Source organism: Marmota flaviventris, chromosome 1 (genome assembly GCF_047511675.1).
Source record: "Marmota flaviventris isolate mMarFla1 chromosome 1, mMarFla1.hap1, whole genome shotgun sequence".
NCBI lineage: Eukaryota > Metazoa > Chordata > Mammalia > Rodentia > Sciuridae > Marmota > Marmota flaviventris.
Window position 1 is genome coordinate 6,724,515 of NC_092498.1, and position 21,670 is coordinate 6,746,184.

Here is a 21,670-nt window from a genome sequence, read left to right on the forward strand (position 1 = left end):
ATTATCAAAATCTTCATTTTTTAAAAAAAAAACAACGTTGGCTTGAAATTTTTCATATTCTGTGTCCTCTGAGGAGTTGTTTGGGTTTCTCTGTTATTATGGGCTGCCTTTCTCCCTGTGAAATTTCTGACCAGCTCCAAGCCCCGGACAGGCAATGTCAGCCTCTGCTCCTCTTGGCTTGTGTAGACCTTGACCCTCTGGGGGCTGGGAGCCCAGATCTGGGTAGTTGGGACTCAGTGTGCTTGGCCTGCTCTGACTGGAAGAGCAGTGCCCTGGATGCGTCCACGGGAGGTTAATCTCTACCACACATAGAGGAAGAGAAATGCTGCTATACTGACCCAGCAGGAGGCTTGCACCCCTGATTGGTAGCTGAGGGGAGAGGGAGTCCCAATGTATTGGACACACTTGCCCAGAGTGGATCTTCCGTAAAGTGGAGTTGGGAGTAGGTTGAGGAGGGAGAAATGGCTCCAATGTCACAGAATCTCATTGTTCTTACTAAGATGTCATAGGTTTTCTTTGCCAAATGCACTTAAGACAATTTTTAGAGACTTAAAATTAAAAACAAATCATCACCAGTTATGGTCCCGCCTGGTAACACCTCTGCAGGGTTGCTCCCACTACAGTGTGGGAACGGAAACCCTGTGGGTTACTTTAGATCAAACTTTGGCCAAATAGCTAGCTTCCTTCTTTCTTCCTGCTGAATGTATGGATTTTATGGAGATTTGTTTAGCCTTTCTTCTTGTGATTTTTTTGTGTTAGAATGAAGAATTGCCTAATGGGGATGGAGTTATCATCTGCCACTCTCTGCCCCACTGCTATCTTGATCTAGAAGTCCTTGGTCTTTTACTAGAACAAATATGTTACACCGACAGAGGATAAGAGAAATGCTGCTGTCTGTATTTCCAAGTACAGTCATTTAGAAATGCATCATTTAAATATTATTTTCAAGTTATTTATTTATTTTGGTACCAGGAATTTAAGCCAGGGGCACTTTAGCACTGGACCACATCCCCAGCCCTTTTTATTTTTGAGACAGAGTCTTGCTAAATTGCTTAGGGCCTTGCTAACTTGCTGAGGCTGGCTTTGAACTTGTGATCCTCCTGCCTCTGCCTCCCAAATTGCTGGTATTGCAGGCCAGTGCCACTGCATCTGGCCTCAAGTCATTTTTTTTCACAATAAACTGTAGTAAAAAATTATGAGTCTGCTCAGCTGGTTACTAGCTACTTGGTTTTGAGAACAGAATTGGTAGGACCTAGAAAGGCATCCATACCTATAAGCACTTGAGTCAGAGTCAGAAGTTCAACTGTTGTGCTTGCTCTGAATGAGGCCACTGTGTGGGTTGGACTCAGGAAAGGTCTTCTGCTTTACCCATGCACTGTCCTCAGGTGGACCTGTGGAGGGTCCAGAATGAGGTTTGGTGTGATCTGCATGGTGGTATTTCTTCTTGGCCCAACCCTCCTCCTCCCGTTCTGCTGAATGCGTTAGCAGTACAAGGAAGGGGACATGGGCCCTATTACCTGGCCTTTCTTCCTGTGGTCTGACCACAAACGTGAGTGACAGAGGAGACAGAATGGGGAGGAGGTGAGGCAGGAAATGATTGTGGCCGAGCTAAGATACATGTTTTTCTATGCACAAATGAATTTACAATAAACATTTGTGGTTCATTTCTTGAAGATATGAAGGTTTATAGGAAATAAAAGTTTTCATGCCGTGTTATGCTGAGATGTATGCTGCAATGGTTCCTTTATCCCTTGCTAAGTTTTGATCTATAGCATCCTTCAGTTGTAAGAAAGCCGAGAACGCTTTATTTATAGGAGGAAGTCAAAGTCAAACAAGAGGGATGGTGGCAACTACAGAGTAGAAAACCTGGGAAAGGCAAGGTCCCTAAGGCACAGCCTCTGGCAGGGTCTAAAATGACCTCCTGAGAAAGCCAGAGTTGCCTCTCTCATCATTGAGATTTCAAGGTGCATCTGGCCAGATGTGTGGGTGCTATGGCCCAACAAAGAATATTAAGTAACTACCAAGCACAAAGAATTAACTTCTATTTGGAGATTTTCCAAAATTTCCAAAATCTAGAATTAGGCTTTTAAAAACTCTATTATTTGTTCTTCTATCACAATATAGGAAAGAAACTAATTTCCCCCAGTAAATTTGGCATGCAGTTTTGATAAATCTGCATGAATTTCCCTTTTCTTGAGGTCTGCCATGGAGTGGACTTTATGCCTGTTAGACTGGGACCCTGGAAGCCAAGTGCCTCATTGATTTTCTTGTGACGGGGGCTTGGAGACATTAGCTCCACCAGTAACATCACCATTGTTCCTTAGGAGTGATTTTTTTTTTTTTGGTACCAGGGATTGAACCCAAAGGCACTTAGCCCCTGAGCTATATCCCCATAACTTTTATATTTTATATTTTATTTTGAGAGAGGGTCTCACTGAGTTGCTTAGGGCTTTGCTATGTTGCTGAGACAGATTTTGAACGTGCAATTATCCTGCCTCAGCATCCTGAACCACTCAGATTATAGGCATAGTGTCCATCAAATATCACACTCTAGATACAGTGTTGATGCAAAATTGCTTTGTGTGGTTATATCTTCACTTAAAACAGTATAGATTTTTTTTGGTACTGGGGGTTGAACCCAGAGATGTTTTACCACTGAGCTACATCCACAGGTCTTTTTATCTTGAGACAGGGTCTCACAAAGTCCCTGAAGCTGGCCTTGAATTTGTGATGTTTCTGCCTCAGCCTCTTGAGTAACTGGGATTACAGGTGTGCACCATTGTGCCCATCTGATACTGAACATATGATTATATAACCTTGAAAAATAAGAAGACTCAGCACAAGTATTTGTTTTTGAATTTTGAGAGCTAGTGGAAAACACACAATAATAAGTAGTTTCTTTTTTATTGATTTTTTTCAAAAATAAATGATAGCAGAATGCATTACAACTTCTTACACATATACAGCACAATTTTTCATATCTCTGGTTGTATACAAAGTATGTTTCTAAGTACATAGTCTACTTAATTGTGAGATATAGATTGCTAGAAATAATACCAATAGTATTCCAAACAACTAACCACAAGAATATTTCTTAAATGTTTCATTCAATACTTTGTAATTAATTCTTATTCTACAAGATCTTGGGTCAGTAATCTGATTTCAAGAACATCTGCTTTCAAATGGAAAGAATCCTGGAAATCCAGGCTGAGTTCACTGGCACAGCATGAAAGTTGGTAAGTGTTGTGGTCTTGGAAACCTGTCCCTAGCAGTTCCACATGGCCAACTGCAGGCTGGAGATGCCAAGGAATCAGCAGCAGCTCAGTCCAAGAAGCTGGAGCCTCAGAGAAAGAGGGACCAATGATGGCCTGCAGACCCCCTGGAGAATCCATAGTTCAGGATATCTGTGAAGGAGCAATAGCTGAGGATAACTGTGAGGCTTCATCTGGATTGTGGACTTCATTGGATTAATGGATGCCCAAGACTGAGACACTTCTGGAACTGTAGATGCAGGGTGTTTTCAGAAATGATTGACATATGGGACAGCCAACTGAGGGAGGAGACCCTTCCTGAATGTGGGTGGCACCGTCCAGTAGGCTAGGGGCCTGGATGGGACAAAAGGTGGAGGAAGGAGAAAGCTGACGCAGGCACAAGCTTGATTCTTCTTGAAAGGGTGCTTGGATTGCCGCTGCGATCACATCAGGTTCCAGGCCCTTCCCTCCAAAGCCCACTCCGATCAGCGATTCTCCAGGGGGTCTGCAGGCCTTCAGTCAGAGTGGGGCTGCGTCATTGTCCCTCTTTCTCTGAGGCTCCAGCTTCTCGGACTGAGCTGTCACGGGTTTCTTGGCAGCTCAGCCTGCAGTTGGCCATGTGGAACTGCCTTCTGATCCTGTAAGCCAACCTAATAAACCACCCTTTCAGTCATATGTATAAAATCCTGTTCCTCTAGAGGACCAAGACCAGTACAGGACCTAGTACAATTCTCTGCATTAAGCTCCAAGAGAGTACTTCTCTATTGACGACACAGTCCTGTCTGGAAGCTTATAGCGGAGTCTTCAGGCAAGCATTAACAGAAAGCAGAGACCTGTTTCGTAATGAGACTGAATGTCTGTGGCTGTCTTACTACAGCAACAAGAACCAGAGGGGAGGACAGTAAAGGTCTCTTTTGGGCATGGCATTTAACTCTGTTGAGAGTTGGGTCAGTGCTTCTTTGGGGGATCCAGCTTCAAGAGTGCTTTCACACCCAGCACCGTTTTCTTTCCTTACAGTCTGCCCCACCCCAGCTGCAGAAGACAGTTTTCCTGAGCACCTGGGAAGCCAAAGACTACTTCATCAAACTCTCTAGATTCCTTGTCATAGTCCCAGGGGTGCAGGCACCAGATCTTCCTATTCATGCGGACCCTATTTGGGTGAGAAGGGAGAGGGACAATCCAGGAAACCTGTGCAATACCCCAAAGCAAAGCAGGAAACCGGAAGGAAGCTGTGCTGAACATGGAATGAACTAAGGCCGCTGGGTTAGGTGGCAGGTTGGATGTCCCCGCTGATCCCCCACTGCTTTCATCACCCGTGATCTGCCAGTCCTGCGAAGACAGGCAGGGGCAGGGGCAGTGTCTGTCCCCACACTGACGCTTGACTGAAGGGAGGAGTGTTTCCTGGGAGAAGCTGGTGGCTTGTGCCTTTTTTCAGACTTATGGGGGAAGTGTTTTTAGACACACAGGGGAAGAGATGCTGGACCAGGAGCCAACAGTAACCGAGAATTTTCAGATTTGTTTTAATAAGATGCAGTGCTTTCCAGAGATGGAGGGCAAAGCTGTCTGCAGTGTGTGGTGACATGAAGTAAAGATTTTACAAGCTTTCCGCCTTTGCCTCTTTAGAAGGCTATTTGGTTCTATTTACATATTTGGGCACCCGTGATGTAAGTGTACAATATGTGAACTTCACAAGAGGAAGCTGTGACCCTGAGGCTGACCTCAATAACTACTTTACTTGTTTTTTTTTTTTTACATTTTCTATTTTTTAATATATCCTAAGTAGTTTTTCCTGACAGTTGAATGCATTTGTGTAAGAGTCAGGATGCTATTCTTTTCATCTCCTGGTATTATTTTTGCAATGTCTTAATAAGTTAAACTTGAATTTGTCTTACATCATAGCATTGAAAGAAAAGTGACCACAACACTCAGAGTGACCAAGAGAGCTTTATTGCAGCAGTGCAACAGAGGAGAAAAGAGAGAAGGGGGGGGGGGGGGAAGCGTGCGCAAGAGAGACAGAGAAAGCAAGAGAGAGAAGGGCCCAGCAGGAGGGAGTTTTTATAGCCCAAATCTAATGAGGTCTCTGGGTCTGCAAGCTGCCTGTTGGCACAAGGGGGGTTAAGTGTTCAGCCTTGAGCCGGGGCTTGGGTGTTTGGGCTTGAAGCAAATAGTCGATAAAGAACCAGACAGAGGGTTTGAGTGCCCAGGTCATCCTGCAGCTAACTTTGTTTGGCATGCCCTGCAGACAGCTTACTCAGCCTGTCCTGCACCTAACAAGCATCAGAAAAAGCTCTGAGTTTTTAATGTATATATATATATATATATATATATATATATATATATATATATGTGTGTATATATGGATATGTGGGTTTACACACACACACACACACACACACAGATGCTCCTCAACTTACAGTACGGTTATGTCTGACAAACTCATCTCATGTTGAAAACACCATAAGTTGAAAATGCACACAGCCTCTGAGTGTCATAGCCTAGCCTAGCCTACCTGCTGAGGACACTTACATTTGTCTACAGTTGGGCAAAATCAATGTGACCTCAAACAAAAAATATAACTTTGAAAATTTTGGTGTTATAACAGGCACACAGACAAAATATTTCAACTTGGCAAAACAGAAGCTCCCACTCAATTTTAGAGAGTATTTCTGTTTCCTTAAAGGCAAGAGTGTTATCACTGACTCCACCCAATTGGGTTTCCTGACTCAGAGGTTTGGGGGAGCAAACATTTCTGTCACAGGTGAAGCAGAGGCATCCACTCAAGCAACTTTCTTGGAGAAAACTTGAGAACTTATCAACATACTCTAACGGTGAGGCTGCCTGTGAAGAGGACCCGGAGCCAAGGAGCTGTGAGGGGCAGTCAGGGGCGTCTGCACGGGGTGGGCTCTGGTTTGCAGAGGGGCGAGGTACGGTTCCTCCCTACTGAGCGCCAGCAGCACCCTAGGAGTGTGCTTCCGGGTGGTAGTGGCTGGCCGCGGGTCGGGGGAGCGCAAGGAGGTTTATTAGCGTGGTGTCCTTCATCCAGATATTCACAGGGCGAACTTTTGCTGGGCAGGGCAGGCTCCGGGCAGTGGGGTTTCGCTCCAGACAGCGCTGCCTGGTTTTCTCCCTAGGAGGTTCCGTGCGCTCAAGGTAGAATTTGGGGGCTGGAAATCCATTTAGACACTGTCTGTTGAAATCCTTCCTTTTACTGAAAAAGAACCAGGATCCCAGCAAGTTTGGTGACCCTCTGTGGGTTCCGCAGGTCACTCAGGTCAGAGGGAAGCTGGGATTCAGACTCTTTCCCAGGACTCAACAGATGGAAGCTGTGTCCTAGCAGTGTGACCTGCGGGTGGGGGAGGGTTGCTGTGGACGGAGAATTAGCTGTTCTGAAGAAATAGCAGGACCGAGGAGAGTCGCTTTGCTCTATTTATGCATTTTCTATGCATTTGGAATCTTTTAAAATTTACTTATATCTCTTGCTCAATTTTTATTTTTATTTCCTCTCTCCTTCCTTCCTTTCTTGTTTGCTTTTTTCTTTCTTTTATACTACGGAGTGAACCCACAGCCTCATACGATCTAGGCAAGTACCCTACCTCTGAGCCACTCTGCCCTAGCCTTTAAATTTTTTATTTTGTTTAATTTTGAGAAAGGATCTCATTAAGTTGCTGAGGCTGGCCTCTAACTTGTGATACTCCTGCCTCAGCCTCTCCAGTAGCTGGAATTACAGTTGTATGCCACCCTACACATTTCTTGTCCATTTTTAAAAATCAAGTTGTTGATGTTTTCTTTCTCTGCTTTTAGATATTCTTTGTGTATTAGTAAAATTAAATCTCTTTGATATAATTTAGGAGGATTTTTTTGTAGTTTTACATTTGTATTTTAATTTGTCTGCTTTTTTTGGTCTTACATTATTATTTATTTTTATTTTTATGTAATCAATTTATCAGTGTTTCCTTATACAATTTTAAGTCTTACATTACAAACATTTTCATCATCCCCAGGTTGCAAAGAATCTGAGTTAACTTTCTTCTCCACATTTTTTCAATTGGTGCATTATAGTTCTTACACATGATAATATGCTCTTATATATGAGAATATGTACACAATGTAACAATGTAATTCGGTCAATATCCTTTCCCAGCACTCCCCCACTCCCTCCCACCTACTCCTTGGTCCCTTTCCTCAACTGATTTCCTACCTCTGAGCCACTCTGTGCTAGCCTTTAACATTTTTTTTTTTTTAATTTGAGAAACGATCTCATTAAGTTGCTGGGTCTTTTGTTTTTTCATGAGGTCCCCTGCACCCCTCCCCTCCAACTCCTTCTTTCCTTTTTTTCCTCTCTAGCTTTCACATATGAGAGAAAACATACAGCCATTGACCTTCTGAGTTTGGCTTACTTAACATAATGCTCTCTAGTTCCATCCATTTTCCTGTAAATAACATAATTTCATTTTTCTTTATGGCTGAATAAAATTCCATCGTGCATATAGACCACAGTTTCCTTACCCATTCATGCATTGATGGACACCTAGGCTGGTTCCGTAATTCAGCTATTGTGAATCGTGCTGCCATAAACATGGATATCATGATATCACTGTGGTGAGATGAGTTTAATGCTTCAGGGTAAATACCCAGAAGTGGCCTAGCTGGGCCATGTGGTGGTTCCATACCTAGTGTTTTGAGGAGCCTCCATCCTAATTCCATAGTGTTTGTGATAATTTACAGTCTCCAGCAGTGTTAGAGTCTTCCTTTTTCTTCACATCCTTTTGAGCAATTATTATTGTTTGTATTCTGATGACTGCCATTCTGACTGGAGTGAAATGAAATCTCAGGGTGGTTTTGATTTGCATTTCCGTAATTGCTGTTGATGTTGAACACTTTCTTATGTATTTGTTGACCATTTGTGTTTCTTCTTTTGAGAAGTGTCTGTTTAGTTCATTTGCCCATTTATTAATTGAGTTACTTGACTTTTGGGGGTAAAGTTTTTTGAGCTCTGTATATATTCTAGCTATTAATCCTCTGTCAAAAGAGTAGCTAGCAAAGATTTTCTCCCATTCTGTAGCATCTCTCTTCACATTCTTAACCGTTTTTTGTTTGTTTACTTGCTGTGCAGAAGGTTTTCATTTGATTCCTTTCCATTTACTAACTCTTAGCATTCTCTCCTGAGCTTCAGGGGTCCTATGAGAATCATTGCCTGTGCCTACATTTTGGAGTGTTGATCTGTGTTTTCTTCTTGGAGTTGCACGGGTTCTGGTCTAATTCCTGGGCATTTGATGCATTTTGAGTTGATCTTTTTGCAGGGGGAGAGATAAGGCTCTAGTTTCGTTCTTCTGCACACGGATCACGGGTTTTCCCGGCACCATTTGTTAAAAGGGCTGTCTTTTCTCCAGTGTATGCTTTTGGCACCTTTGTCAAGATCAGATGACCCTAGCTGTGTTACGTTCGTCTCTGTGTTATTATCAGTTCTGGGCCATTGATCCAGGTGTCTGTTTTTATGCCAGTGCCATGTAGTTTTTGTTATTGTAACACTGTAGTATGATTTGAAGGAAGGTATTGTGATGTCTCCAGATTGCTTTTTTGGCTTAGAATTAGCTTGGCTTGGGCTAGGGAGATAGCTTAGTTGGTAGAGTGCTTGCCTCCGGTGCCCAAGGCCCTGGGTTCAATCCCCAGCACCAAACAAACAAGAATTACTTTGGCTATTCTGGGTCTTTTATTTTTTTCAAATGAGGTTCAGGACTCTTTTTTCTAGTTCTGTAAAGAATGTCGTTGATACTTTGGTGAGGACTGCATTGAATTTGTAAACTGCTTTTGGTAATAAAAACATTTAATGAAGACATTTAAAAACATTAATTTTGCCTATTAATGGACGTGGGAGGTCTTTCCATCTTCTTGGGTCTTCTTAAATTTCTTCAGTATTCTATAGTTTTCATTGTAGAGTTCTCTCACCTCCTTGATTAGATTTATTCCTAGTTTTATTTTTTCCCTAAGGCTACTGTGAATGGGATTGTTTTCCTTATTTCTTTCTCAGCAGATTCATAGTTGGCAAATAGGAGAGCTTATTGATATTTGTATTGTTGCTTTTGTAACCGGCTACATTGCTGATTTGTTTTTTAGCTCCAGTCATCTTCTGGGGAATTTTTTGGATCTTCCCATTAAAGGATCATATTATTTGCAAACAGTGATAATTTGACTTCTTCCTTTCCAATTTTTATTCCTTTTATTTCCTTCTTTTTCCTAATTGTTCTGACTTGATTTCTAGCACTATATTAAATAGGGGTGGTAAGAGGAGACATGCTTATCTTGCCCTGGATTTTAAAGGAAATACTTTCAGTTTTCTCCCACTTTGGGTTTTGTCTTATGATGTTGAGGTAGGTCACCTCTATCCCAGTTTCTTCAGTGTTTTTATCATGAATGGTTGATGGATTTGGTCAAAGGTTTTCTCTGCATTTGAGGTGACTGAGTTTTTTGTTCTTAATTCTATTTAGTTGATGAATTGCATTGACTGACTTGCATATGTTAAAACATTCTTGTGTCTCTGGGATACAACCAAGTTGGTCAGAATGCAAAACCTTCTTAAATGTTGTTGAATATTTTTTGCTAATATTTTATTAAGTATTTTTGCATTCAAGGTCATCAGAGTCTAAGTTTTGGTCTGTAGTATTCTTACCTTGATGTGTTCTTGTCTGGTTTGGGTATGAGTGTCAATGTGGCTTCGTACACTGAATTCAGGTGTGTTCCATTCCTTTCTATTCCACACAATAATTTGAGGAGTGTTGACATTAGTTCTTTAATGGTCTGGTAGACTTCAGCTGAGAATCTATCTGGTCCGGGGCTTTTCTTTGTTGGAAGACTTTTTATTACTGCTTCTCATTACTAGTTATTCCATTTTTATGTCCTCTTAATTAAATCTTGGCAAATTGAGTGTGCACTAAAATGTATCCATTTCTTCTAGATTTTCTGATTTCTTGGAGTTTTTTCAATTTAGTCCCTAATGACCCACTGGATTTCTGTGATGTCTGTGGTGATTTCTTTTTTTACGTCTTTCATTTTAATAGTTTGGGTCACCTCTCTTTTTCCTTCTGCTCTTTTAGCTAAGGTTTTTATCAATCTTGTTTATATTTTCAAAGAACCAATTCTTTGTTTCATTGATCCTTTGTAATTTTTTACTCAATTTCATAGATTTTGGCTATGATTTTAATTATTTCCTTTTTTTTTTTACTGGTTGTGAAGTTGTTTCATTCTCTTTTTTGAGGACCTTGAGATGTATCATTAGGCTGTTTATTTGGGATGTTTCTGATTTTTCTTATGTAGGCGTTCATAGCTATAAATTTCCTTTTAGAACTTCAGAGGTAGAGCTCTTGCTTAGCATGTACGAGGCACTAGGTTCGATTGTCAGCACCACATAAAAATAAAAATAAAAATAAAAATATTGTGTCCACCTATATCTAAAAAATAAACATTTTTTTAAAAAAGAACTGCCTTTAGAATGACCAAGAGGTTCTAGTATGTTGTGTCACTATTCTCATTTGAGTCTAAGAATTTTTAGATTTTCCCAGTTTGTTCTATTATCCATTCATCATTCAAAAGTGCATTATTCTAACTAGATGTTTTGGTGCACACCTGTAATCCCAGTGATTTGGGAGGTTGAGACAGGGGGACTGCAAATTTGAGACCAGCCTCAGCAAATTAGTGAGGCTCTAAGAAACTTAATGAGATACTGCCTCAAAATAAAAACTAAAAAGGGGTGGGGATGTTGCTCAGTGGTGCCATGCCCCCGGGTTCAATCAATCTCCAGTATGAAAAGCAAAACAAGCAAGCAAACAAAGCCCCAAAGTGTATTGTTCAGTCTTCATGTATTCATATAGTTTCCCATAGGGTTTTTGGTGTTAATTTCTAATTTTGTTGATCTGATAAGATACAAGGAATTATAACAATTATTTCGTATTTGTTAAGCGTTGCCTTGTGGTCTAAAATATGGTATATCTTGGAGAAGATTCCCAGAGGGATGAAGAGTGAGAAGAAAGTGTATTCTGCTGTTGTTGGATGAACTCTTCTGTCTCCCTGCTTCACTCTCATTCTGCTAGGTACTCCCTGGGTCCCACGGGGGGCACTGCTGGGGCCCTGCTGGGGCACTGTGGGGCACTGTGGGGCTGTTTGCTCTGATCTCCAGGGTTCCCACAGCAGCAGCTGCAGCATGGCCACCTCAGGACGGCCCAGCCTCGGCTCTCCACAGCAGCTGAGCAACTCGGCAGTGTTCAGACACCAGCTTGAGGTGCAGCCTCTGGTTCAGCTAAGTGCCTGCTGCTTTACTGATCTCGGGTTCCCATGCCGACTCTGATCCCTGTGTTTCTCTCTCTGTTCTCCCCCCCCCCCCGTGACCCAGTGCCACCACAGCTGCCCTGCCACTGCCACAACCAGCCTGGCTCCAGTGAACCTTCTTCTTTGTTCAACGCACCTGAATTTCTGAGTCTCTAAGGCATTCTGACTGTCCAGCATTAAATTTTAGTGAAATCCCTCCTTCACCCACCTCACTGAGAAGCTGCACTCTGCTGCTTGAATACCCAGTCACTGAGCAACTAGGAATGCGGCTTTCTCTGCTCTGCCATCTTGAATCTCTCAAAAGGCACTTTGAGAAAACCCAAGTTAACGTTTTTACATTTAAATTTCCAACCTATTTGGAAGTCCCGGGGTGTGAGAAGATGAATGCAATTTAATCATTTTCTGCAAGATTATATAGTTACCCCAGCGTTGCTTCTAAAATTGTTTATCTTGAAAAGAGATGCTGCCTTATGGAATATAGATGTAGCTGAGTATGGTCAGATCAATATAAAAGAAAACCAGTCGGACAATTCTCTCCTCTGTGACTCTTCTTGCCCGAGCGTCCTCCTGCTGCAGTCACGGAGACTGGAATCATTTTCTGGCAGATAGACATACTTTTCTTTTCTGATGTTCAGGATAACTCATTTTTCTTCATCCAAATGAACTTTATAATGAATTTTTTAACCTCCAGAAGAAAAAAATGATAATAAAATTTTTGAAATTTGTATGTATGTTAAACCATATTAAAAGAAGTGTCTATTAATTGCAAATTTACTATTAGATAAAATGCTTTAAACATGAATCAATGTGAAATTTGGTCAAATATCTTTTCTGCATCTAGGTGATTTTCTTCTGAATCTATTTATGGGATGTATTATAACAGTCAATTGTCTTATAAGTAACCATTCTAATATTTTTGCATTGAATCACAATCATGGTATATTATTTTTTGGCATCTGATAACTCATTTAGGATTTTTACATCAGTATTAAATGAGATACAACTGTAGCCTTCTTTATTGGTAAAATCTTTACCAGCTCTTAGAATCAATAGTATACTTGCCTCATGGAAGGAATTAAATTTTTTCTTTCTTTGTATTTTTGATTAACATGAAATAATGGTATACATTTTGGGGTTCAGCATGATATTGCAACACATGTATACAATGTGTACTTATCAAATCCTTATCATTTCTTTTTGCTCTACCACTGAGCTACATCACCAACTCCTTTTTGTTTTATTTTATTATTTATTTTTCATGGTAGTGGAGATAGAACCCAGGGCCTTCCTCATGTTAGGTAAGCTTTCTACCACCGAGCTTCATCCCCAGCCACCTCCTACCAGTTTTTAGTGTTTTGTTTTTAAATTCAGGGGCTCCCTAAGTTGTCCAGACTGGGCTTGAACCCGCAATCCTGCCTCAGCCTGCCTGGGAGCTTGGATCACAGGCTTGAGCACCATTGTGCCTGGCTTCCTTGTCATTTCTTGGAGCCTTGGAACTCCTCTCTTCTATTTCCTCTTAAAATATATAATAGGTTTTGGGAGCGACAGTCATCCCACTGTGCTGCAGAATACTAGAACTCATTCCTCCTGTCCACCTCGGGTGGCCCTACTCTGTATCCTCTCTTTATGCTCTGTGCCCCCAACCTTCCCAGCCTCTAGGGATCACTAGTCCACATTCAGGCTGACTTTTAATTTCTCACATATGAGAGAGGACATGCAGCATTTATCTTTCTGGGTCTGAATTATTTCACTTAACAATGTCCTCCAGGTCTATCCATTTTCATGCAAATGTCAGGTTTCCCCCTTTTATGGCTGAATAATATTTCATTGTACATCTATACCACATTCTCTTCATTTATTTATCCATTCATAGGGACCTCGGTGTTTTCCTTATTGTCTTTCTCCCTTTTTTTTCTTTCTTTCTCCCTCCCTTCCTCCCTCTCCCTCCCCCACCCCTCTCAGTTCGTTCGTTCCTTCCTTCCTTCCTTCCTTCCTTCCTTCCTTTCTCTCCTCATACTAGTGGTTGAACCCAGCATTGCTTAAACACTGAGTCACATTCCCAGCCCTTTTTTATTTTTTTATTTTTAGACATGGTCTTGCTAAGTTGCTTAGGGCCTCACTAAATTGCTGAGGCTGACTTTGAACTTGTGATCCTCTTGCCTCAGTCTCCCGAGCTGCTGGGATTACAGGTGTGCACCACCACACCTGGCTAGGTTAGGTTTTTAATCCTGGCTATTGTGACCTGTGATGCAAGAAACATGGTAGTGCTGGTATTTCTTTTGTATATTGATTTTATGTTATTTAGATACATACCCAGAAGTACAACATCTGGATCATATGGTGGACTATTCTAGTTTTATGAGGACCCTCCTACTCTTCTCCATAATGGCTGTATTAATTTACATTTCCACCAACAGCGTGTGAGAGTTCCTTTTTCTCCACATCCTTACCAACACTTGTTCTTTTTGTCTAATTGATAGTAGTCACTCTAACTGGAGGGAAATGATTTTGCATTGTGGTTTTTGTTTGCATTTCCCTGGTGAATAAGGATATTGAGCATTTTTTCATATATTTGTTCGTCATTTGTATTTCTTTTTTTTATATAAGTCTAGTCAGATCATTTGCTCATTTAAAATCAGATTGTTCCTTTGTTATTTTAGTTCCTTACATATTGTTTTTTATTTATTGATGTGCTGTATTACATTTATTGATTTCTGTATGTTGAGTAATTCTTGAATCCTGGGATAAATTCCACTTGATCATGGTGAATCACCTCTGTTGCCTCTTTATCGTTGTCTTCTTTCTTTTGCCTGATATAAAATTAGCTTCTACTATTCATTTTTGGTTCTTGTTTGCATGGGAATATATTTTTCTATCTATCCCGTTTAGTCTGTGTGTCTTTACTGGTGAAAAGAGTTTCTTACAGGCAGCATATATCTGGATGGTGATTTTGTACCCCTTTATGAAGCTAGTGTCTTTTACTTGAGGAGTTTACTCTGTTTACACTCAAGGTCATTACTGACAGGTAAGGGCTTAATGGTTTTGAATACACTTTGTTCTGTTCTTGCCCCTTACTCAACTTGGTGGCTTGGTGGTCTATTTTATTGATAACTTCTGGTTCTTTTCTCTTCCCCTCTGACATGTGCTCTTTCAGTGGTTTTAATACTTCTGTAGGAACTAACTAATGCTGTTAGTTCCTTTTCTTTTGCTTCTAGACACAGGATTCCCTTCAGCTTCTTTTATAAAACTGGTCTCGTGGTGATGAATTCCTTCAGTTTTGCTTGTCTTGAAAAGTCTTTGTTTCTCCTTCATTTCCCAAACCTAGATTTTCTGGGTATAGTGCTTTTGGTTGACAGTGATTTTCTTTCAGAAGTTGGAATATGTCATTTTATTTCCCTCTGGGCCTGTAAGGTGAACTTGCTGTTTCCTCTTGCAGCTTTTAGAATTCTTTCTTTGTCTTGTACTTTTTGACAGGTTGACTATGACTATGTGCCATATTGAGAATCTTTTCTGGTCATGTCTATTTGGAGTCCTGTGGGTCTTTGGTACATGGATGTCCATATCTTTCACAAGATGAGGGAAAGTTACAACTATTATTTCATTGAATAGATTTTCTATGCCTTTCTCCTTTTCTTCCCATTTAGGTACTCTCAACATGTGACTATTTGCTTAATGGTGTCCCAAGGTTTGGAGGATGTATTCATTATTTATGATTTTTCTTTCTTTTTTGTCTGGTTGGGCTATTTCAAAATACCTGATTTCAAGTTTAGACATTTTTTATTTATGATTTCTTTTGAGACATGTCTCATTAAATTGCCAGAGCTGGTCTTGAACTTGTGATCCTCCTGCCTCAGACTCCTGAGTAGTTGGGATTACATAAATTCTCCTGATTGATGTAGTGTGTTGCTGAGGCTTTCAGCTGTATTTTGCAACTTGCTGAGCTCTTCATTTCCAATATTTCTGCTTGGTTCTTTTTCAAGATTCCCATCTCTTTGCTAAATTCCTTAAATTTACTGAACTGACTGTATGTATTCTCCTGTATCTCATTGAATTTCATTATAAACATTCTTTTCATATTCTTTTTTTTTTTTTTTTTTTTTTTTGGTACCAGGGATTGAACTCAGGAGTGCTGGACCACTGAGCCACATCCCTAGCCCTATTTTGTATTTTATTTAGAGACTGGATCTCACTGAGTTGCTTAGCACCTCACCACTGCTGAGGCTGGCTTTGAACTTGCAATTCTCTAGTCTCAGTCTCCCGAGCAGCTGGGATTACTGACGTGCGCAAGCGAACCCAGCTCTTTCAAATTCTTTATCAGGCATTTCATCAATATCATTCTTTGGGGTCTCTGGCTGAAGAGTCATTGTATTCCTGGGAAGGAATCATGTTACTTTGCTTTTCTCCATTTCTTCTGTCTGTAGGATCATATTTGCATATCTGGTATATCAGTTGTTTCTATTATTTTTAAAGGATGGCTTTCGTAGTAACAAGCATCGACCTGAAGATGTATTTTAGCTGTCAGTGTGATAACTACTTTGGCTTTGGTTCTAGTTGGACAGCACAGCATAGCTTCCCCATAGCTTCTTTGTCTGTAACTGGTGGCAGTGGCAGTAGAAATTGGAGCCCAGGAGCTTGGCCTCAGTCTTGGCTTTGGCACTGAGGCAAGTGGCAGGATAGGGATGCAGGTGCACATACCTGTATGCAGGACAGCATCAGGGCAGGGGCACATGAGCAGTACTCCCTATGTTGGCATGTGGGCTGGTGGGGGGGCACCCTTCTTTTTATATAATCAGGAGCAGTTTAAGTAGCATTGAGATGATCAGATTTGTCCGTTTCACAGGCCTCCCCATGAAATCATCCGGACCAGGTACTCTCTTGTGGGGGACTCTTTATTTTTCTTTTATTTCTTCCACAGTAAATGGACCATTTCATCTTTTTATCTACTGGGATAAATAAGGATGATAGAATATTTCCAAATTTCAGTGGGGGAAGAAGAGAAGAAAAGGGGATGGGGAATCATCCCCATAGAGCTAAACTGGCGTTTTTCTCTCCTTTCACTCTTTCAGGTCTGTGTGTGCCCAAGCTCCAGGGCCTCTCTCCAGGAAGATGGCTGACCACCAAAATGACACTCTGAGAATTGTTCTGGTCGGGAGAACTGGAAGTGGGAAAAGTGCCTCAGCAAACACCATCCTTGGGGAAGATAAGTTTAAATCTCAGATTTCTGCCCAAGCTGTTACCAAGACCTGTCAAAAAGAAACCCGAGCATGGAAGGGAGGACAGCTTCTTGTTGTTGATACTCCAGGGCTCTTTGACACCAAGCAGAGTCTGAAGACCACATGTGAAGAGATCAGTCAGTGTGTCCTTTACTCCTGCCCAGGACCTCACGCCATCATCATGGTCATGCAGCTGGGCCGCTACACAAAGGAAGAGCAGAACACTGTTGCATTGATCAAGACAGTCTTTGGGCCGGAAGTCACAAAGAACATGATAGTCTTGTTCACTCGCAAGGAAGAGTTGGAGGGCTGTAGCCTTGATAGCTTCCTGGAAAGTGCGGATGTGAACCTAAGAAGCATCATCAAGGAGTGCGGGAACCGCTATTTTGCCATTAGCAACAAAGCAGACAAGGTCGAGAAGGAAGTTCAAGTGCAGATGCTGGTGGAGCTGATAGATAAGATGGTGGAGAACAATGGAAGGGCTTACTTTTCTCACCGCATATATGAGAACATAGAGGAAAAGCTGCAAAAGCGTGGAGAGATTCTGAAGAAAATTTATGCTGAAGAACGAGATAATGAAATCCGACTAATAGAACAGGAATATGCTACTAAGCTAGAGGAAGAAAAGGAGGAACAAATAAAATTAACAATGATGAGATATGAAGAAAAAATTAGAAATATAAGGGCAGAAGCTGAGAAGAATATATTCAAAGATGTGTTAAGTGTGATTTCGAAGACAATTTCAAGAGTCTGGCATACGTTTTGGAAGTAATGTAATTTTCATTCTTTCCTTTTAATTTAGTACCATTTGTTACTGTCGTGAATTACTGTATGTTTCCAAAGATGACTACGACAATATTTCCCATCTCCTGATTTATGGAGATATAGTTGACAAATAAAAATTGCATATAGTTACTGTGTACAGTGTGATGTTTTGACATATGTATACCTTGTGAAATTATTTATTCAAGGTAGTTAATACACCTGTCACCTCATGTAGGTCTTCTTTTTAGTGCAGTGAAAACAATTTAAAGTCTATTTTCTTAGCAAATTTAAAAAACAAACAAAAAACAAAACAAACAAACAAACAAAAACAAGATGGCATCATAACTATAGAAACTGTGTTGTACTTTAGATCTCCTGAACTGATTCCTCCTGCATAATTGAACATGTGTGCTCTTTGATGAACATCTCCCCATTTCCACAAATCTCTAGTCCCTGGAAACTAACATTGTACTCTTGGCCTCTATGATTTTGACTTTTCAGATTCCATGTATATGTGAGACCATGCAGTGTTTGTGTTTAACTCAATTCACTTGGCATAATGTCCTCTAGTTTATCCATATTGTTGCAAATGACAGGATATCTGCAACAGTTGATATGAATTGTCAACTTGATTGGATTAAGAGATGTGGAAGATTAAGAGGCTTCTGTGTGTGTCAAATGAGGGTGTGTCTAAGAATGATTGGCATGTGGCATAGCAAACTAAAGAGGAGACCCTCCTTCAGATGGGCAGCATCATCCAATAGGCTGGAAACTTGGATGGAATAAAGGTTGGAAGAATATGGAAGCAGCAGCAGATGCAAGCTCTGTTCTTCTTATGTTCTTCTAGGTTCTTGATTGCTGCTGCGATCATCTGAGGATATCAGACTCTTGCTCCTTCACTCTTCCAAAGTGGACTCTGCCACTGATTCTCCAGAAGCCTTCGGTCTTGGACTGGGGTAGCACTGTTGAAACCTTTGTTGTGAGGCTTTAGATTGCGCAGCTACTGGTTCCTCTAGCTCTCCAGCCTGCAGATGGCCATTGTGAACTATCCAGCTTCTAGTTGTGTAAGCCAATCTAATAAATCTGCTTTTTATGATCATACCTCCTGTTGGTTCTCTTCCTTTAGGAACACTGAGTTAAAAAATATCCTTTTAAAATCCTAGATAATATTGTATGGTACAGCGTGCACAGACACATATGCATGCCACATCTCCCTTTCCATTCATCTGAGTGCATGCACTTGGGCGGTCTAAATGTCTTGTTTACAGTAAATAATGCTGCAATGAACTTGGGAGTGCAGATGTGTCTTCGATGCCTAGTACGTTTCTTCTGACTGTTGTCTCAGTCCATTTGGGCTGCTTTGACAACATACCATGAATGATGCAGCTTATAAACAACAGAGTTATTTCTCACAAACGTGGAGGGTGGGAAGTGTGAGATCAAGGCACTGGAACATTCAGATCAGGTGAGGTCCCGCTTCCTCATAGACAGCCACCTCACTAGCCTCACTCGGAAGAAGGAACACAGAGTCCCTCGTAACTCTTTTTTTTTAATATTTTTATTTTATTTTTTTTAGTTCTCGGCGGACACAACATCTTTAATTTATTTTATGTGGTGCTGAGGATCGAACCCAGCGCCCTGTGCATGCCAGGCGAGCGCACTACCGCTTAAGCCACATCCCCAGCCCCCTTGTAACTCTTTTTTAAGGGAACCAATCTCATTCATTAGTGCTCTGCCTCCAGGACCTGATCACCTCCCTGAGAATCAACCTCCTAATAATACCTCCTTGGGAGGGAGAATTTCAACATATGAATTTGGAGGGGATGTAAACATTCAACCATAGTGCAGGTCCTGGCATCCCAAATACATGTCCTCCTTTCATAAAACAACATCGATTCCATTCCAGTAGCCTCACCCCAAAGTTTTAGCTTGTTTCAGCATCAATTTTAAAAACTAAACGCAAAGTACTAGGTAATTCTTATGTAAATCAGATCTGGGTGTGAGAAGTTACAATTAATTCTGAGGTAAACTGCTTTCCAGTTGTGAACTTGTGAAATCATATATGTTACGCACATCCAAAATATAATGGTGGGCAGGCATGGGATAGACATTCCCATTCTGGAAAAAAAAAGGAAAAGTGTAATCATTCTCAAGCAAGTACAAAATCTTAAATCCCAAGAATTATTTCCTCTGATTTGATACCTTGCCCCTCAAGCCCACTGACATGGAGGGTTGTTTGATCGTTTTTGTTTTTTTTGCAGTACCGGGGATGGAACCCAGGGCCTCACGCAGGCCAGACAAGTGCTCACTATTGAGCCACCTTCCCCCCAGGGTCCTGTCTTTTGGACCCTTAATATCAGCAGCCCTGCCTCTGAAGATTTGCCAGCTGCCCAGCTTTGGAAAGCCTCACCCCTAATAGATTTTTGTCAGTACTTTCCGCTGGGGCAGCACACACCATGCTGTAGCCTAATGGAGCTGCACATGGGGCAGCCCAGGAGCACAGCTGTGGCTTATGAGGAGCACAGCCTTCAATATGAGGCATCTCTGGGCATTAATGTCTTCAGTTTTGTAGCATCTAGGTTTGGAAGGTACAGGCAGCCCTGATTTCTGAAATGTCTTTCAGGTTACTCTTCCCTTTTCTCGTGCAGTAAGTCCTGGGCTCTGTTTAGATGGCCAACTAATCAGCCTGTCTTAATGAAGAGCACCTGGCCTCCACAGAGATGGGCAACTCAGAGTAACCTCTTTATCAAATGATTGCTCAGCTTTACCCTTGTTCTCCCCTGAACAGACCATCTTATTTATTTCAGTACAGGTAGACTGAGAATTTTCTGAATTTAACATTCATTCCCTTTTTATTAACTCCATCTTGAAAGTCATTTCTCTCTTCTCATATTTTACTGCAGGAAGTGAAGTCAAACCATAGCTCCGACACTTTGCTTAAAATTTTCCTTAGCCAAATACCCAATTTCATTGCTCACAAATTCTATCTTCCACAAAGCACTAGAACACAAACATGATTCAGTTGAGTTCTTTGCCACTTGTATAGTAAGGATGGCCTCTCTCCCATTGTCCAATAACACGTTCCTCTTTTCTGTTGAAGACTCTCCAATATATTTTTTATGAGTACCTAAGTGTTCTCTCAAAAAATTGAAACTTACTCTAAACCTCTCCTCTTCCTTTCTGAACCCTCACAGGAATCACCCTTGATGGTCCATTCATGGAAGTGTAGCTTGTACACTACAGGCATTTCATCAATATCAAGTGTAGCTTGTACACTACACTTCCATGAATGGACCAAACTCTTTCAGTCTCTACTCACTGTCCAGTTCCAAAGCCACTTCCCCGTCTTGGTCTGTTCGGGTCGCTGTAGCAAGATGAAATGAGTGGGTCCTAAACACAGGACTTTACTTCTCTCAGGTCTGGAGGTAGGGAAGTCCAGGCATCAGCAGATCCTCCGTCCGATGAGGGCCCACTTCCATACAGAGAATGGCCTTCCCAATCTAACTTCACATACTAGAAGAGGTGAGAGATTTTGCCAGTACTTTCATAAGGGCAGTAATCCCCTTCATGAGGTCCCCACCCCCAAGACCTAATCACCTGCTGTGGTTTGGACAAGTGTCTTCCAAAAGTCCATGTGTTAAAGACTTGGTCCCCAAGAACACACTATTGGCAAGTGGTGAAACCATGAGAGCTGGGGACTAGGGAGGCCCTTGGGTACTCTGGATGGGGACTGTAGAACCCCAGTCTCCCAGTTTTTCTGTTTCCTGGGTCATGCTGTTAGCAGCTTGCTCTACCACGTCCTTCTTGCCATTGCCATCTAATGTCCTCTCCAGAGGCCCAAAGCAATAGACCCCAGAACCATAAGCTAAATAAATTTTTCTTCTGATAATTGAATTGCATCAGATTTTCATCATAGTGATAGAAGCTGACTTGTACATCTCCCCAAATCCTGACTACATAATACCCTCCCCTTAGCAGTGGGGATTTCTGCCGCAGTCTGGCTGGGCACAAATCACGAGCCACTCAAGCAGGAACAAACTTTATTTCCGAACTCCACTAGCACACTCCACACACGCTCCCCGGGAACTCCCGAACGCCACCCACACAGCTCCTTCAGGAAGA

At 41.5% G+C, this 21,670-nt stretch overlaps 1 protein-coding gene and 1 long non-coding RNA gene across 5 annotated transcripts; both read left to right on the forward strand.

Moving 5' to 3' along the window:
- Positions 1-5,973: 5,973 nt before the first annotated feature.
- Gimap7 (GTPase, IMAP family member 7) lies at positions 5,974-18,649 on the forward strand. 4 transcript variants are annotated; one of them, XM_027943389.2, is made up of 3 exons: positions 5,974-6,079; positions 16,637-17,556; positions 18,396-18,649. In XM_027943389.2, the coding sequence occupies exon 2, from the start codon at positions 16,677-16,679 to the stop codon at positions 17,553-17,555; it is 879 nt and encodes a 292-aa protein (XP_027799190.2). In that variant the 5' UTR covers positions 5,974-6,079; positions 16,637-16,676; the 3' UTR covers position 17,556; positions 18,396-18,649. The 4 variants fall into 4 exon arrangements, with proteins under 4 accessions (XP_027799190.2, XP_071466988.1, XP_027799191.2 ...); XM_071610887.1 differs by having other exon boundaries at positions 16,637-17,551; XM_027943390.2 differs by lacking the exon at positions 5,974-6,079 and adding an exon at positions 6,092-6,175 and having other exon boundaries at positions 16,637-17,551.
- Positions 11,177-12,297, forward strand: LOC139703369 (uncharacterized). The gene is made up of 2 exons (XR_011705749.1): positions 11,177-11,335; positions 11,422-12,297. It is a non-coding gene; the product is annotated as an uncharacterized lncRNA (long non-coding RNA).
- Positions 18,650-21,670: the final 3,021 nt, after the last annotated feature.

Bases quoted from the DNA above. Each gene is read 5' to 3' on its own strand.
- Gimap7 (XM_071610887.1), top strand. From the start codon at position 16,677: ATGGCTGACCACCAAAATGACACTCTGAGAATTGTTCTGGTCGGGAGA. The intron at 17,552-18,395 runs GTAATGTAATTT...ATGTTCTTCTAG, and splicing joins GTCTGGCATACGTTTTGGAA to GTTCTTGATTGCTGCTGCGA.